Raw genomic sequence first — 18,513 nt, forward strand, 5'->3', positions numbered from 1 at the left:
TTCAACGAGTCATTGCTCGTATCCAACAGGAGAGAGTGGCGATGATTCTAATAGCCCCTGCGTGGCCTTGCAGGATCTGGTATGCAGACCTAGTGAATATGTCGTCTCTCCACCTTGGAGGCTGTCTCTGAGGAAGGATTTTCTGATTTAGGGTTCTTCCTTCATCCAAATTTTGTTCCTCTGAAGCTGAATGCTTGGAGTATGAATGCTTAGTTTCTTTCATATAAGTGGCAAGAGTCCATGAGCTAGTGACGTATGGGATATACATTCCTACCAGGGGTGGGCAAAGTTTCCCAAACTTCAAAATGCCTAGAAATACACCTCCCACCTCACTCATACCTTAGTTTTACAAACTTTGCCTCCTTGTGAAGGTGGTGAAGTAAGATGTGCTTGATTTTCTTCTGTGATAGGCGCTTCTAAGCATTTTGAAGCCCAGTTCCTCTTCAAGTACAGTGTTTGTCTGAGGGATGTGAAGGGAGTATTGCCTGATGACGCCATGGAAAATCTATTCTAAGGCTCTCTGTAATTGGTCGCAGAGATTCATTTTTTTAAGACACTCTCAGCTATGTTAGACACTTTATCTTATAAAGTTTTAAATGTATATTGTATATATTTGCCATGAGTCAGGTCTGTGTATTTCCCTTTGCAGTCTAACAGTTTCAGCATAGAAATTAAGTTTATGGGAGTTTTCTAGACTTACCTGGGGTTACCAGTTAGTTGTAACTTGAAATCTGTTTCTTTAAAAATTGTTGTGGGCTTAGGCTCACAGTGACGCAGAATGTTACTTTTTATTGCAACATTTTTAGCGTTAAATTTTGTTGTCACAAAATTTTTTGCTGGAAAGCCGTGCCTGTCGTGACATGAGTAGCGTCATTTCTTGTGACTTTCTTGTTGCAAGTTTTTTTGGTGTGAAGTCGCGCCTGTTATGACGTGAGTCGTTTCATTTCACTTGTTAAGCTTTGGCACCAAAAGTTTCTTTCTGCATTTGCGCCATTCTTGGCGCCAAAATTTGTTATATTAAGTCTCTCCCTCTTTTGCTCTCTGCTCTCATTTGTTTCATAGAGGGGCTAAGTTGCTTGCTTTTTACCTTAATTTTATCATAAGCATTTTTTCCCATTCCTGAAACTGCTACTTTGAGGAAATTGGATATTTTGTTTAAATGTTATTTTTTCTGTATTCCATGTCTGAAGCACAGACGCACTAAATCACAGGCAGGGAAGAATTGTAACCTACACACTGCTCTCCTAAATGTTTCCTCCACTGCCGGTGTGAAGCTGCCCCTCCAAGCGATGCTCAGGAATGATACTCAGTGAGTCTGTTGATGCCGGTTTCTGTGATAATTGTGAAACAAATCTTTCACTTGGCTACAGATGCAGCTCTAGTATACTAATTAGCCGTTGAGAACTTATGCTAATGCCTCTTCTCAGTAGACAGCTGAAAGCGCTGCTGGAGACAGGGGGCAAGTCTGCGCATTCGTTGTCAATACACATAGTTGAATTGCGCATGCGGGCCGCCATGATGTTTCTACCTAGGTAGAACATCATAACAGGCTCCATAATAATGAGCAGAAAATGGGTTTGACACAGAATTAATCTTTCAATTAAAATGACAAGAAATGGAAAGGTAACTGTACAAAGGTACCAATTACAAACTGCTTTATTATATAAAGAAGTTTTGAAAGAATTGAACATATTTTTTGGGTTTACTATCCCTTTAAGTACAAATACATCTACTGTTAAACCTTCACAGCCTAATGTACATGATAATCCTGTAGATATAAAAGATTAAATTGCTGCAGCCATAGAGAAGGCTATGACTGCTATTCTGCCTTCAAATAAACGTAAAAGGTCTCTCCTAAACTCTCATAAATCTGATGAAGCTTGTATTGATCGACAGCATATTGAAGTATCTTCTGCTGATGAGGATTTATCTGGCTCAGAGGATCCTACTTCAAAAACTGAAATTGATAAATCAACCTTTCTTTTTAAGATTGAATATATTTGTTCTTTATTTAAGGAAGTATTGTTTACTTTGGGTGTTGAGGAATCTAGTACTCCTGATAACAAGAATAGCAAACGTTTAAATTCTGTTTTTAAAACTTCTGATGTTACTCCTGATGTTTTTCCTATTCCAGATGTTATCTCTCATATGTTTACTAAGGGATGGTCTAAACTTGGTACTTCTTTTAACCCTTCTTCTAGGTTTAAAAAGCTTTATCCTTTACCTGTGGCTAATTTAGAGTTTTGGGAAAAGTCCCTAAGGTTAATGGGGCTATTTCTACTCTGGCCAAACATACTACTATTCCTATAGAAGATAGTACTTCTTTTAAGGATCCTTTAGATAGAAAGATTACATTTTATCTTAGAAAAGCATATTTACATACTGGCTATATTCTTAGACCTGCCATTTCTATGGCTGATGTTGCTGCTGCTTCAACTTTTTGGTTGGACAGTTTAGCTCAACAGTTAATAGATCTTGAATTGTCTAGCATTGTTCTTTTACTTCAACATGCTAATCATTTTATTTGTGATGCTATATTTGATGTAATTAAGATTGATATTAAATCTATGTCTTACTAGAAGAGCTTTATGGCTTAAATCTTGGAATGCTGATATGGTGTCTAAATCTAGATTACTATCTTTATCATTTCAGGATAGTAATTTATTTGGTTCTCAATTGGATTCTATTATTTCCACTATCACCGGGGGAAAGGGAGTTTTTCTACCCCAAGATAAGAAATCTAAGGGTAAATTTAAAGCTTCCAATCGTTAGAATAGAGAACTAAAGACCTCTCTTTCCCCTAAGGCCTCTGGCTCTAATTGGAGACCATCTCCAAATTGGAATAAATCCAAGCCTTATAAAAAAACAAATCCAGCCCCTAAGACTGCATGAAGGTGCGGCCCTCAAACCAGTTCTACTGGTGGGGGGCAGATTGAAATTATTTCAACACATTTGGATAGTTTCTGTTCAAAATCAGTGTATTCAGAATATTGTTTTTTAGGGGTATCAAATAGGTTTCAGAATAAGACCAACCCATGGGAAGATTCTTTCTTTCTCATATTCCAACAAACCCTGTGAAGGCTCAGGATTTTCGGAAATGTGTTTCAGACCTAGAGCTTTCAGGGGTGATTGTTCCAGTTGCTCTGCAGGAACGGGGTTTGGGTTTATTCAAATCTATTCATTGTTCCAAAGAAAGAAGATTTGTTCAGACCAATTCAGCATCTGAAATTTTTAAATCGTTTTGTAAGAGTCCCGACTTTTAAGATGGTGACTATAAGGACTATTCTGCCTTTTGTTCAGCAAGGTCATTTCATGTCTACAATAGACTTACAGGACGCTTATCTTCACATTCCGATTCATCCAGACCACTATCGTTATCTGAGATTCTCTTTTCTAGACGAGCATTATCAATTTTCCGCTCTTCCATTTGGTCTAGCCACAGCTCTGAGAATCTTTTCAAATGTTCTTGGTGCCCTTCTATCTGTAATCAGAGAGCAGGGTATTTCTGTGTTTCCTTATTTGGACAATATCTTGGTACTATCTCAATCTTTTCATTTAGCAGAATCTCACATGAAACAACTAGTGTGGGTTCTTCAAAGACATGGTTAGAGGATCAATTTACAAAATAGTTTCTTGATTCCTCAGACAAGGATCACCTTTTTAGGTTTCCAGATAGATTCAGTGTTCATGACTCTTTCTCTGACAGACAAGAGATGAGGTCTCAAAACGGCAGCATCGGACACAATCCCCATTGCTCGTTTTCATATGAGACCTCTACAGCTTTGCATGTTGCACTAATGGTGCAGGGATTTTACTCAGATATCTCAACTGATATACTTAAATCCCAACAATCAACTCTCTTTGACTTGGTGGTTAGACCATCACCTTATTGTTCAAGGGGCCTCATTTGTTCATCCTACCTGGACTGTGATCACAACAGATGCAAGTCTTACAGGTTGGGGAGCTGTCTGGGGGTCTCTGACAGCACAAGGGGTTTGGAAACCTCAGGAGGCGAGGTTACCAATCAATATTTTAGAACTCTGTGCTATTTTCAGAGCTCTTCAGTCATGGCCTCTATGGAAGATAGAACTTTAAATTCATTTTCAAACAGACAATATCACAACAGTGGCATATGTCAATCATCAAGGAGGGACTCGCAGTCCTTCAGCAATCAAGGAAGTATCTTGGATGCTTTCTTGGGCAGAATCCAACTCTTGTCAAATATCTGCGATTCATATCCCAGGTGTAGACAATTGGGAAGCAGATAATCTCAGCCATCAGACTTTACATCCAGGGGAGTGGTCTCTCCATCCAGATGTGTTTTTTTTTCATCTTTTACAGATATGGGGTCTTCCAGAAATAGATCTGATGGCCTCTCGTCTAAACAAGAAGCTTCCCAGATACCTTTCCAGGTCCAGGGATCCTCAGGCAGCTTTAGCAGTTCCTTGGTTTTACCAACCTGTTTATATTTTTCTGCCTCTGGTTCTTCTTCCAAGGGTGATCTCCAAGATCATAATGGAACAATTTCTGATAGCACCAGCATGGCCTCACAGGTTTTAATATGCGGATCTTGTTCGGATGTCCAGTTGCCAGCCTTGGCCACTTCCTTTAAGGCTATTGAGACCTTCTGTCTCAAGGGCCGTTTTTCCATCAGGATCTCAAATTTCTAAATTTGAAGGCATGGAAATTGAACGCTTAGTGCTTAGTTATAGAGGTTTCTCTGACTCGGTGATTAGCACTATGATTCTGGCTTGTAAGTCTGTTTCAAGGAAAATGTACCATCGGGTTTGGAAAACCTATATTTCATGGTGTTCCACTCATAATTATTCTTGGCAGTCTTTCAGAATTACTAGGATTTTACAGTTTCTTCAGGATGGTTTGGATAAGGGTTTGTCTGCAAATACTTTAAAAGGACACATTTATGCTCTTTCTGTCTTATTTCATAGAAAGATTGCTAAACTTCCTGACATTCACTGTTTTGTTCAGGCTTAGATTCATATCAAACCTGTTATTAAATCTATTTCTCCTCCTTGAAATCTCAATTTGGTTTTGAAGATTTTACAGGCTCCTCCTTTTGAGCCTATGCATTTTCTGGATATTAAATTACTTTCTTGGAAAGTGTTATCTCTTTTGGCCATCTCTTCTGCTAGAAGAGTTTCCAAATTATCTGCTCTCTCTTGTGAGTCTCCTTATCTGATTTGCCATCAAGATAAAGCTGTTTTGCAGACTTCATTAAATTTTTTTCCTAACAACATCAATAGGGAACTTGTTGTTCCTTCTTTGTGTCCTAATCCTAAGAATACTCTTGAAAGATCTTTACATTCTTTGGATGTGCTTCAAGCTTTGAAATATTATGTTTAGGCTACTAAAGATTTCAGAAAGACTTCTAGTGTATTTGGTTTTTTTTCTGGCTCCAGGAAAGGTCAGAAAGCCTTCCATTTCTTTGGCATCTTGGTTGAAACTTTTGATTCACAAAGCTTATTTGGAGGCGGGGCAGTCTCCGCCTCAGAGAATTACAGCTCATTCTACTAGATCAGTTGCCACTTCTTGGGCTTTTAAGAATGAAGCTTCAGTTGATCAAATTTGCAAAGCTGCAACTTCGTCTTCTTTGCATACTTTTACTAAATTTGAGGCAGTTGTCTCAGTTTGATTCTAATGCCTTTGATTTGAGTTTTTAGAATTTTTTTTTAAGAAAATGTAATTATTTTGGATTTAATTTCTCTCAGGATTTAGCTGTTGTTATTTTATCCCTCCCTCTCTAGTGACTCGTGGATTTCCACATCTTGGGTATTAGATCCCATATGTCACTAGCTCATGGACTCTTGCCACTTACATGAAAGAAAACATAATTTATGTAAGAACTTACCTTATAAAGTAATTTCTTTCATAGTGGCAAGAGTCCATGAGACCCACTCTATTTTTTGTGGTTATCATTTTTTGTATAAAGCACTTTATTTTTTCCAGTTCCTCTTTTTGTATGCTTTTTACTCCTTCTTTACACCTCACTTCTTGGCTACACGTTAAAATAAGGTATGCGTGAGGTAGGAGGGGTATTTATAGACATTTTGAGGTTTTGGAAACTTTGTCCCCTCCTGGTAGGAATGTATATCCCATATGTCACTAGCTCATGGACTCTTGCCACTATTAAAGAAATTAATTTATCAGGTAAGTTCTTACATAAGTTATGTTTTTTTTTCTGAGCGTGGTCATTGAGACTATGTCTCCATGCCAGTTACTAGAAGGATTTGTCATAAGATATTGCATAAATATCTTTAGTGGTGTGATTCCAACGGTTACTCTTGGAGAAGGGTCAGGATTCCTAGGTTTTTTTCTTTTCTCCAGGAGGTTCTGGAGAAAGGTTTGTCAGTGAGTACCCTGAGGGGTCAGATTTCTGCATTTCTATTTTGCTACATAAGCATCTGGCGGACGTGCAATCTTTTTGTCAGGCCTTGGTCAGAATCTGGCCTGTGTTTAAGTCTGTTGCTCCTTCTTGGAGCTTTAAAGGGACACTAAACCCAATTTTTTTCTTTTGTAATTCAGAAAGAGCATGCAATTTTAAGCAACTTTCTAATTTACTCCTATTATCAATTTTTCTTCGTTCTCTTGCTATCTTTATTTGAAATAAAAGCCATCTAAGCTTTTTTGGGTTATGAACTCTGGACAGCACTTTTTGATTGGTGGATGGATATTTTCCACCAATCAGCACGGACAACCTAGGTTGGTCACCAAAAATGGGCCGGCATCTAAACTTAGATTCTTGCATTTCAAATAAAGATACCAAGAGAATAAAGAAAATTTGATAATAGGAGTAAATTAGAAAGTTGCTTAAAAAATCATGCTCTATCTGAATCACAAAAGAAAAATATTGGGTTCAGTGTCCCTTTAACTTTGTTCTTAAGTTTTGCAGCAGGCTCCGTTTGAGCCTTTACGTTCCATAGATATTAAGGTGTTATCTTTGAAGTTTTTGTTATCTCTTCTGCTCGGAGAGTGTTGGAACTCTCAGCTTTGCAGCGGGATTCGCTTTATCTTATCTCTCATACCGATAAGGCAGTTCTTCACACTAGGCTAGGTTTCCTTCCTTAAAGGGACACTGAACCCAAAATTTTTTTTTCTTTCGTGATTCAGATAGAGCATGCAATTTTAAGCAACTTTCTAATTTACTCCTATTATCAAATTTTCTTTATTCTCTTTGTATCTTTATTTGAAATGCAAGAATGTAAGTTTAGATGCCGGCCCATTTTTGGTGAACAACCTAGGTTGTCCTTGCTGATTGGTGGATAAATTCATCCACCAATCAAAAACTGCTGTCCAGAGTACTGAACAAAAAAAAAAGCTTAGATGCCTTCTTTTTCAAATAAAGATAGCAAGAGAACTAACAAAAATTGTTAATAGGAGTAAATTAGAAAGTTGCTTAAAATTGCAAGCTCTATCTGAATCACGAAAGAGAAAATTTGGGTTCAGTGTCCCTTTAAGTGGTTTGGACAGAATTTTTTTTTTTTTTTTTATATCATTCTTTATTGGATTAAATAGAATGACAACAGTAATACATGTTTCATGTCAGAGAAAACATACTTCCAGAATCTATACATAATAAGATACATGAACTACATGGTTCAACAGTTTTTATGCTAAATATACCATTGTTGTCTCTCCTATTGGTATGGAAATGTGTAAGGGGAATAATGATTTAGGCATTATATGTGTTTTGAGAAAGCTTGGGTCCCCCAAGAGCGTTTTTTTATTTTTTTATTTTGTTGTTGTTTTTTTTGCTTGATAAAGATTATACTTACGTACATTCGCTTTAGGTGAAGATACTTTACTTAAGTCGAGTGTTCCAAAGAAGGGAGAGATAAGGTAGGTAGTGAAGGAATAGTGGAAAGAGAGGAGAGCAGATATAGAGAGAGGTAGGGAAAAAAAAGAAGGGAATTTATTCATATGGGGAAGGTGCATATGGGGGGGGAGGTTTAAACTGTTTTTTCCCCTCCTTTCCCCTCCATTTTTCTTCTCATAAAGAATGTTGTTGCACAACCTGGATGTTGTGAGTGTTTTAAATTTTAACAGGCGATTAGGATTTTCGCCAGTCTACTGCCCTGGTTGTTTGTTTCCCTTGGATACATTAGGGTAAGAAAGTTTCTTCTATTTTTATTTTTTTCAAGTTGAGAAGTTTATTTCATTTTGCTATGAGACTGCTGGTCAGCAGCTTCCTGAGGGAATTACGGTTCTTTCCATGAGAGCTGTCTCCTCTTCTTGGGCTTTAAAAATTAAGCTTCTGTAGTACAGATTTACAAGGCTGCATCTTGGTCTTTTTCCAAATTTTTCAAATTTGATACTATTGCCTCGGCTGAGGTCTCTTTTGGGAGAAAGGTTCTTCAAGCGGTGGTGCCTTCTGTTTGGGTTACCTGTCTTGCCCCGCTTTAATCATCTGTGTCCTCTAGCTGAGGTATTGGTTCTCACTAGTAATTGATGATGGCTTGGGGTCACCATATCTTAGGAAAGAAAACATAATTTAAGCTTACCTTCTTATCTTCTTTTTCCATTTCCCTTCGGCTGAATGACTTTGGGTTATGGGTAAGGGAAGTGACATTTAACAGCTTTGCCTCCTCCTGCTGGCCAGGAGTGATATTCCCACTAGTAATTGATGATGCCGTGGACTCACAATATCTGGAAAAACATTTTTATATCAGGTAAGCATAAATTATGTTTTTAAATGGACGTGAAGGTGGAAATGATTCCTTGTTCAGATACAGCGTACAATTTAAAAAAAGCTTTGGGGCTTGGTTAGGAGTCTGAAAATCAGCACAATGTTATTTAAAAATAAGCAAAACTATACATTGTTACAAAACACTCCCAGATGGGTTTTTATAAATGGATAATCTACAAACCATTTATGCAAAGAAAAATCTAGTGTACAATGTCCCTTTAAGCTTGTCTATTCAAAAGAAAAATATATGTGTACAATATCCCTCTTCTCTTTCATTTCTCAGCTAAAGTAACTGTTTAGCCATTTCACAGTTAGACATTTGGAAAAAAAAAATCATCTGACTTAGAATGCTTGCTATCCAGAAGCAAAGTGCTGAAATATGTACTAAACGTATTGAATTAATCCTTAGTCATTAGTATTCCATTTTAAATGGATATGATACTTTCAATATTCAGATACAGAGTGCAATTTTAAAAAAAAAAAATGTTCCTATTGTCTTCTAATATATTTTTGTTATCTTTCTAAGGATATAGTTTGCTGAAACTGTATTCTTCTTTTTATAAGAGCGTACTGAAGTATGCACAGGAGTGTACACTAAGCAGCAGTAGGAGTGTTATACAGGCTACCTCTAGCAGGAGCTTTAGAGTGCAATACTTTCAGCCACTCTATGGTAAAACTATAATAAGTTAACCTAGTGCAGATGACAGCTGTATAAATAGATTATGCAACATTTCGGCCAACTGGCCTTGCATGATGTATTGTTTTTGTGAAGAATAAAGTAAGACATTTTCTTATTAAGATATATTGTGGTGCAGTGGAATTTCTGCTGGATTGTAAGCATTAGTAAGGGGTAAGCAGTAACCCCTTCTACGTGCATCACATATATTTGTTATAAAGAACTTGGTGAACTCTTTATACAGTGCTGTTAGTTTGAAAATAGGCTGTATTAATAGAAGCACTGTTTATTAAAGAAGACTGAACACAAACTGAGAATGTATCTATCTTTGGATAGGAGACACTCTAAAAATCTGTGCAGCAATAGTGAGTGGAGGCAGATCTGTGGGTGTTCTCTGCTGTCACTCAGCACTGACTGCTGCAGCTAAAGCTCCCTCTACAGGTTGCTTGTATAACATTACTGCACACACTGCTGTTATAAAGTGCTTAGTACACATGCACATTCCTGAACTCACTTCACTATGCTCTTGTGGAAAAGATACATTTTAATCAAGGCAACCAAAAGAAAAAGGAAAACAAATTTTCTTTTTTAAATGTACTCCCTGTCTCAAACATGAATGTTTAATTGTGACAATCATGCCCTTTTAATTTTCTTGTTTTGAATACACAAACCTGCATATGTGTATATGTTTATATGCTCTTTGGAAGATATATATATATATATACATTATTTTTTTATTATTATTTTTTTTTTTTTTTACTTTTCAAAAGAATAGTATATGGAGGTCAAAGTAAAGACAATGCACTATAGTCACAAATCTAGAAGAATATTTACAATATAGAACCAGGTATGTGATTGTGAGGGTGAACTATATTAAGCACTGGTAGAAACGAAATAATGATAGAAACATCATTTACTAGCACTCACCATAACCTAAAACGTAACTTCTTTTTTTTTATCTCAAACAATGCACATTCAAAATATGGTTAAGTCTTTATTTAACAGATTCCTGAGTGCAACATGCGATTTTGTGAGGCTAAAATGATATTTTCATCACTTTATACTCCTTTTCCTAAATGAATGTACCTAATGGCCTTTGTGACTACTGCCTGACATTGTGTCAGACAACCCATATGTGAGATAAAAAAGTATTGGTTTGTTTTGTTTTAATTGCTGTGTGATTGTTTTTATTTATTGTTTGAAATAAAAGTTATATTTTTTATTAACCCTGTCAGATAGTGATTGTTTGATAGTATTAACATACCATTTAATGTCCATTGTAATATTAAAGCGATCCTTAATTAAAAGGATAGAAAGGTCAACATTAAAGGTGCATAAATGCATTTTAATTTTAAAAAGTAGCATTTTTGCAATATACTTTCATTAGCAAAAAGGCTGTTAGTAAAAATCATTACTGTTTTTCTGCGGCATACACACATATGCTGTGAGGGCCATGCACCAGTATTCAGGCTCAGAGAGATCAAAATAGCTTCTGTGTAGACATAGTTTGTGTCATATAAGCTACTGTTTGAATGCTGGTGCACGGCCCTCACAGCATATGTGCGTATGCTGCAGAAAAAACAATAACTTTTACTATAGAAGCATTTTTGCTATTGGAAGTATATTGTAAAAATACTTCTATTTCACATTGAAATGCACCTATGCACATTTGTATTTTGACCTTTTTATCCTTTAATGATACTTATTTCTACCATTATTTAGTTTCTATTTTTTTTAACCTTTTCCTATAAGTACTGTATTTGTCTCTGCAGATTTAATTTTATTTATTCATGTCTGTATATAATCCTTTGCTTTAAGCTTGTTTATTCAGTCGGTATGTGCATATTCTGCAGTGTTTAAACATGTGAAAAGTATGGGGGGCAGTATTTTGATATTTTATTTCAGCAGTTTATGCTCTCAATAATCATGAATACAATTCTACAATTTAATACTATTTTTTTCCCCCTAGACTATATTGGATATGACATTTGGTGCGGGAGGTCACACTACAGCTATACTGAAACAAGCACCTAACCTTAAAATATTAGCATTGGACAGAGACCCAGCCGCTTACACAATAGCGCAAACGCTTTCACAAAGTAGCGGGTAAGTTAAGTTTCTTTCATACTTTGTTTTTATAAATTGCTCAGTTCTATGAAGAAGTCTGTTATTTTTTTTTTCTTTATGAAACAAAGATTTAGTTTAATGTGAAATGTGTCATATTGATACATAATTTCCTCCAAGTTAAATACTTAAAGAGCATGGCATTTGCAACTAGAAAATTAATAGGCTTATATATTCCTACTGTTAGTTGGAAAGTTTATTGATCTAATATGATCTAATTAATTGGTACAATATTGTGACATTAAAAGGGACATTGAACACTAGATTTTTCTTTGCATAAATGTTTAGTAGATAATCCATTAATATAACCCATCTGGGAGTATTTTTATAAAAGAAATTATAGTTTTGCTTATTTTCTAAGAGCATTGTGCTGATTGTCAGACTCCTAACCAAGCCCCACAGTGCCAGATGTATACACGCGTTTACAGACTCCTGCTGGTTCCTGTTTATGTTATCTGTCTTTTCATAAGCGGTGAAGGAGGGGGGGGGAGGAGTGTCTGCTCTTTTCTCTTGTAAAGTGTATCCAGTCCACGGATCATCCATTACTTGTGGGATATTCTCCTTCCCAACAGGAAGTTGCAAGAGGATCACCCACAGCAGAGCTGCTATATAGCTCCTCCCCTCACTGCCATATCCAGTCATTCTCTTGCAACTCTCAACAAAGATGGACGTAGTAAGAGGAGAGTGGTGTATTATAGTTAGTTTTTTAACTTCAATCAAAAGTTTGTTATTTTTAAATGGTACCGGAGTGTACTGTTTCATCTCAGGCAGCATTAGAAGAAGAATCTGCCTGTGATTTCTATGATCTTAGCAGAAGTAACTAAGATCCACTGCCGTTCTCACATTCTGAGGAGTGAGGTAACTTCAGAGGGGGAATGGCGTGCAGGTTTTCCTGCAATAAGGTATGTGCAGTTAACATATTTCTAGGGATGGAATTTGCTAGAAAAATGCTGCTGATACCGGATTAATGTAAGTTAAGCCTTAAATGCAGTGATAGCTACTGATATCAGGCTTATTAACAGAGATACATACTCTTATAAAAGTGCAATATAAAATGTTTGCTGGCATGTTTAATCGTTTTTATATATGCTTGGTGATAAAACATATTGGGGCCTAGTTTTTCTCCACATGGCTGGCTTGATTTTTACCTAGAAACAGTTTCCTGAGGCTTTCCACTGTTGTAATATGAGTGGGAAGGGCCTATTTTAGTGCTTTTCTGTGTAGTTAAAAATACTGACAGAGACATTCAGCTTCCCTCTGCATGATACAGGACATCTCTGAAGGGCTCAAAAGGCTTCAAAGTTGTGTTTGAGGAGGGTAACAACCACAGTAGACTGTGGCAGTTGTTGTGACTGTGTTTAAAAAACGTTTTTGTCATTTATTATTCCGTTTTTGTTATTAAGGGGTTAATCATCCATTTGCAAGTGGGTGCAATGCTCTGCTGACTTGTTACATACACTGTAAAAATTTTGTTAGTGTAACTGCCTTTTTTCACTGTTATTTCAAATTTTGTCAAAATCTGTTTCTCTTAACGGCACAGTAATGTTTTTAATATTGCTTGTTAACTTGCTTTAAAGTGTTTTCCAAGCTTGCTAGTCTCATTGCTAGTCTGTACAAACATGTCTGAAACAGAGGATACTTGTTCATTATGTTTAAAAGCCATGGTGGAGCCCCATAGGAGAATGTGTACTAAATGTATTGATTTCACCTTAAACAGTAAAGATCAGTCTTTATCTATAAAAAAATTGTCACCAGAGGGGTCTGTCGAGGGGGAAGTTATGCCGACTAACTCTCCCCACGTGTCGGACCCTTCGCCTCCCGCTCAAGGGACGCACACTAATATGGCACCAAGTACATCAGGGACGCCCATAGCGATTACTTTGCAGGACATGGCTGCAATAATGAATAATACCCTGTCAGAGGTATTATCCAGATTGCCTGAATTGAGAGGCAAGCGCGATAGCTCTGGGGTTAGACGAGATACAGAGCGCGTAGATGCTGTAAGAGCCATGTCTGATACTGCGTCACAATATGCAGAACCTGAGGACGGAGAGCTTCAGTCTGTGGGTGACGTCTCTGAACGGGGAGACCTGATTCAGAGATTTCTAATTTTAAATTTAAGCTTGAGAACCTCCGTGTATTGCTTGGGGAGGTATTAGCTGCTCTGAACGACTGTGACACAATTGCAGTGCCAGAGAAATTGTGTAGGCTGGATAAATACTATGCAGTGCCGGTGAGTACTGATGTTTTTCCAATACCTAAAAGGCTTACAGAAATTATTAGTAAGGAGTGGGATAGGCCCGGTGTGCCCTTTTCCCCACCTCCTATATTTAGAAAAATGTTTCCAATAGATGCCACTACACGGACTTATGGCAGACTGTCCCTAAGGTGGAGGGAGCAGTTTCTACTTTAGCAAAGCGTACCACTATCCCGTTTGAGGACAGTTGTGCTTTTTCAGATCCAATGGATAAAAAATTAGAGGGTTACCTTAAGAAAATGTTTATTCAACAAGGTTTTATTTTACAGCCCCTTGCATGCATTGCGCCTGTCACTGCTGCGGCGGCATTCTGGTTTAAGGCCCTGGAAGAGGCCATCCATACAGCTCCATTGACTGAAATTGTTCACAAGCTTAGAACTCTTAAGCTAGCTAACTCATTTGTTTCTGATGCCATTGTTCATTTGACTAAACTAACGGCTAAGAATTCCGGATTCGCCATCCAGGCGCGTAGGGCACTATGGCTCAAATCCTGGTCAGCTGATGTGACTTCAAAGTCTAAATTACTCAACATTCCTTTCAAGGGGCAGACCTTATTCGGGCCTGGTTTGAAAGAAATTATTGCTGACATTACTGGAGGTAAGGGTCATACCCTTCCTCAGGACAGGGCCAAATCGAAGGCCAAACAGTCTAATTTTCGTGCCTTTCGAAATTTCAAGGCTCGTGCAGCATCAACTTCCTCTGCTTCAAAACAAGAGGGAACTTTTGCTCAATCCAAGCAGGCCTGGAAACCTAACCAGTCCTGGAACAAGGGCAAGCAGGCCAGAAAGCCTGCTGCTGCCTCTAAGACAGCATGAAGGAGTGGCCCCCTATCCGACAACGGATCTAGTAGGGGGCAGACTCTTTCTCTTCGCCCAGGAGTGGGCAAGAGATGTTCAGGATCCCTGGGCGTTGGAGATCATATCTCAGGGATATCTTCTGGACTTCAAAGCTTCTCCTCCACAAGGGAGATTTCACCTTTCAATATTATCTGCAAACCAGATAAAGAAAGAGGCATTCCTAAGCTGCGTACAAGATCTCCTTGTAATGGGAGTGATCCATCCAGTTCCGCGGACGGAACAAGGACAGGGGTTTTATTCAAATCTGTTTGTGGTTCCCAAAAAAGAGGGAACCTTCAGACCAATTTTGGATTTAAAGATCCTAAACAAATTCCTCAGAGTTCCGTCATTCAAGATGGAAACTATTCAAACCATTTTACCCATGATCCAAGAGGGTCAGTACATGACCACAGTGGACTTAAAGGATGCCTACCTTCACATTCCGATTCACAAGAATCATCATCAGTTCCTGAGGTTTGCTTTTCTAGACAGGCATTACCAATTTGTAGCTCTTCCATTCGGGTTGGCTACAGCCCCAAAAATTTTTACAAAGGTTCTGGGCTCACTTCTGGCGGTCCTAAGACCGCGAGGCATAGCGGTGGCTCCTTACCTGGACGACATCCTGATACAGGCTTCAAGCTTTCAAATTGCCAAATCTCATACAGAGATAGTTCTGGCATTCCTGAGGTTGCATGGGTGGAAAGTGAACGAAGAAAAGAGTTCTCTATCTCCTCTCACAAGGGTTTCCTTCCTAGGGACTCTAATAGATTCTGTAGAAATGAAAATTTACCTGACGGAGTCCAGGTTATCAAAACTTCTAAATGCTTGCCGTGTTCTTCACTCCATTCCGCGCCCCACTGTGGCTCAGTGCATGGAAGTAATCGGCTTAATGGTAGCGGCGATGGACATAGTGCCATTTGCGCTTCTGCATCTCAGACCGCTGCAATTATGCATGCTCAGTCAGTGGAATGGGGATTACACAGATTTGTCCCCTCTACTAAATCTGGATCAGGAAACCAGAGATTCTCTTCTTTGGTGGTTATCTCGGGCCCATCTGTCCAAGGGTATGACCTTTCACAGACCAGATTGGACAATTGTAACAACAGATGCCAGCCTTCTAGGTTGGGGTGCAGTCTAGAACTCCCTGAAGGCTCAGGGTTCATGGACTCAGGAGGAGAAACTCCTCCCAATAAATATTCTGGCGTTAAGAGCAATATTCAATGCTCTTCTGGCTTGGCCTCAGCTAGCAACACTGAGGTTCATCAGATTTCAGTCGGACAACATCACGACTGTGGCTTACATCAACCATCAAGGGGGAAACAGGAGTTCCCTAGCGATGTCAGAAGTCTCCAAGATAATTCGCTGGGCAGAGACTCACTCTTGCCACCTGTCAGCTATCCATATCCCAGGTGCAGAGAACTGGGAGGCGGATTTTCTAAGTCGTCAGACTTTTCATCCGGGGGAATGGGAACTCCATCCGGAGGTGTTTGCTCAATTGGTTCTCCGTTGGGGCAAACCAGAATTGGATCTCATGGCGTCTCGCCAGAACGCCAAGCTTCCTTGTTACGGATCCAGGTCCAGGGACCCAGAAGCGGCACTGATAGATGCTCTAGCAGCGCCTTGGTTCTTCAACCTGGCTTATGTGTTTCCACCGTTTTCTCTGCTCCCTCGTCTGATTGCCAAAATCAAACAGGAAAGAGCATCGGTGATATTGATAGCGCCTGCGTGGCCACGCAGGACCTGGTATGCAGACCTAGTGGACATGTCATCCTTTCCACCATGGACTCTGCCTCTGAGACAAGACCTTCTAATACAAGGTCCTTTCAATCATCCGAATCTACTTTCTCTGAGACTGACTGCATGGAGATTGAACGCTTGATCCTATCAAAGCGTGGCTTCTCTGAGTCAGTAATTGATACCTTAATACAGGCACGAAAGCCTGTCACCAGGAAAATTTACCACAAGATATGGCGTAAATATCTTCATTGGTGTGAATCCAAGAATTACTCATGGAGTACGGTTAGGATTCCTAGGATATTGTCCTTCCTCCAAGAGGGTTTGGACAAAGGATTATCAGCTAGTTCTTTAAAGGGACAAATTTCTGCTCTGTCTATTCTTTTACACAAACGTCTGGCAGAAGTTCCAGACGTTCAGGCATTTTGTCAGGCTTTAGTTAGAATTAAGCCTTTGTTTAAACCTGTTGCTCCTCCATGGAGCTTAAACTTGGTTCTTAAAGTTCTTCAAGGGGTTCCGTTTGAACCCCTTCATTCTATTGATATCAAACTTCTTTCATGGAAAGTTCTTTTTCTGATGGCTATTTCCTCGGCTCGAAGAGTCTCGGATTTATCTGCCTTACATTGTGATTCTCCTTCTTCAAAGAAGGAACGTCTTTTGCATAATCTAGACGTAGTCTGTGCCTTGAAGTTTTACTTACAGGCTACTAAAGATTTTCGCCAAACATCTAACCTGTTTGTTGTTTACTCTGGACAGAGGAGAGGTCAGAAGGCCTCGGCAACCTCTCTTTCTTTTTGGCTTCGGAGTATAATCCGTTTAACCTATGAGACTGCTGGACAGCAGCCTCCTGAAAGGATTACAGCTCATTCTACTAGAGCTGTGGCTTCCACCTGGGCCTTTAAAAATGAGGCCTCTGTTGAACAGATTTGCAAGGCTGCAACTTGGTCTTCGCTTCATACCTTTTTACAAATTTGATACTTTTGCTTCTTCGGAGGCTGTTTTTGGGAGAAAAGTTCTACAGGCAGTGGTTCCTTCCTTTAAGTTCCTGCCTTGTCCCTCCCATCATCCGTGTACTTTAGCTTTGGTATTGGTATCCCACAAGTAATGGATGATCCGTGGACTGGATACACTTAACAAGAGAAAATATAATTTATGCTTACCTGATAAATTTATTTCTCTTGTAGTGTATCCAGTCCACGGCCCGCCCTGTCCTTTTCAGGCAGGTCTAAATTTTAATTAAACTACAGTCACCACTGCACCCTATGGTTTCTCCTTTCTCGGCTTGTTTTGGTTGAATGACTGGATATGGCAGTGAGGGGAGGAGCTATATAGCAGCTCTGCTGTGGGTGATCCTCTTGCAACTTCCTGTTGGGAAGGAGAATATCCCACAAGTAATGGATGATCCGTGGACTGGATATACTACAAGAGAAATACATTTATCAGGTAAGCATAAATTATGTTTTTGTTTACCCAGCTCTTTCAGTGGGGGTCCCAGACTACCTAATGCACAGTGTTAAACCGGGAGCTTCTAAGTACGTTTTTAAAAGGTTTTATACTTGATTTTAGATTAGCATATTATTCTTTATAGTAGTATCTATTACATGCAGTTAAATTACAAATGAGCTGGCTGAGCATCATGGGAAATGTAGTTCCAAAACCTCTGTAGGGCCAAGTTTGAGGATGCAGTTATATGAGAATTGGTGTATATTGTCCCTTTAACATATTATTCATAGCTAGAGACATATCATATGCTCTAGTAATTAACATACCTCAAATTCCATAAAGCACACCAAGGTTAAAAAAAGTGGCACAGCAAAAGTGTCTAACCTGGGTGTATATTATAGCAGGATCTATGTGAATAAACCAGTGTCCTCCCATTTATATAAATATACTATCCATTTAATAAGCCAGTTTTTATCAGGGGTCTATAACATGTCCCTGTGATATACCTGTGAATAATATTATATTGTCATGGAGGCACATACCTTTCTTTCATGTAAGTAGCAAGAGTCCATGAGCTAGTGACGTATGGGATATACATTCCTACCAGGAGGGGGAAATGTTTCCCAAACCTCAAAATGCCTATAAATACACCTCCCACCTCACCCATATCTTAGTTTTACAAACTTTGCCTCCTTGTGGAGGTAGTGAAGCAAGTTGTGCTTGATTTTCTTCTATGATAGGC

The 18,513-nt window shown here is 38.7% G+C and overlaps 1 protein-coding gene across 1 annotated transcript in view; it reads left to right on the top strand.

Annotated features, from left to right (window-relative positions):
* The window catches only part of METTL15 (methyltransferase like 15), a 595,857-nt gene that overhangs the window by 199,271 nt on the left and 378,073 nt on the right, over window positions 1–18,513 (top strand). The window contains exon 3 of the mRNA XM_053720395.1: window positions 11,347–11,483. Within this exon, the coding sequence (XP_053576370.1) occupies window positions 11,347–11,483 (137 nt within the window). The remainder of the gene's footprint in view (window positions 1–11,346; window positions 11,484–18,513) is intronic.

The sequence above is a fragment of the Bombina bombina genome, chromosome 7 (assembly GCF_027579735.1).
Source record: "Bombina bombina isolate aBomBom1 chromosome 7, aBomBom1.pri, whole genome shotgun sequence".
In the NCBI taxonomy this organism is placed as follows: domain Eukaryota; kingdom Metazoa; phylum Chordata; class Amphibia; order Anura; family Bombinatoridae; genus Bombina; species Bombina bombina.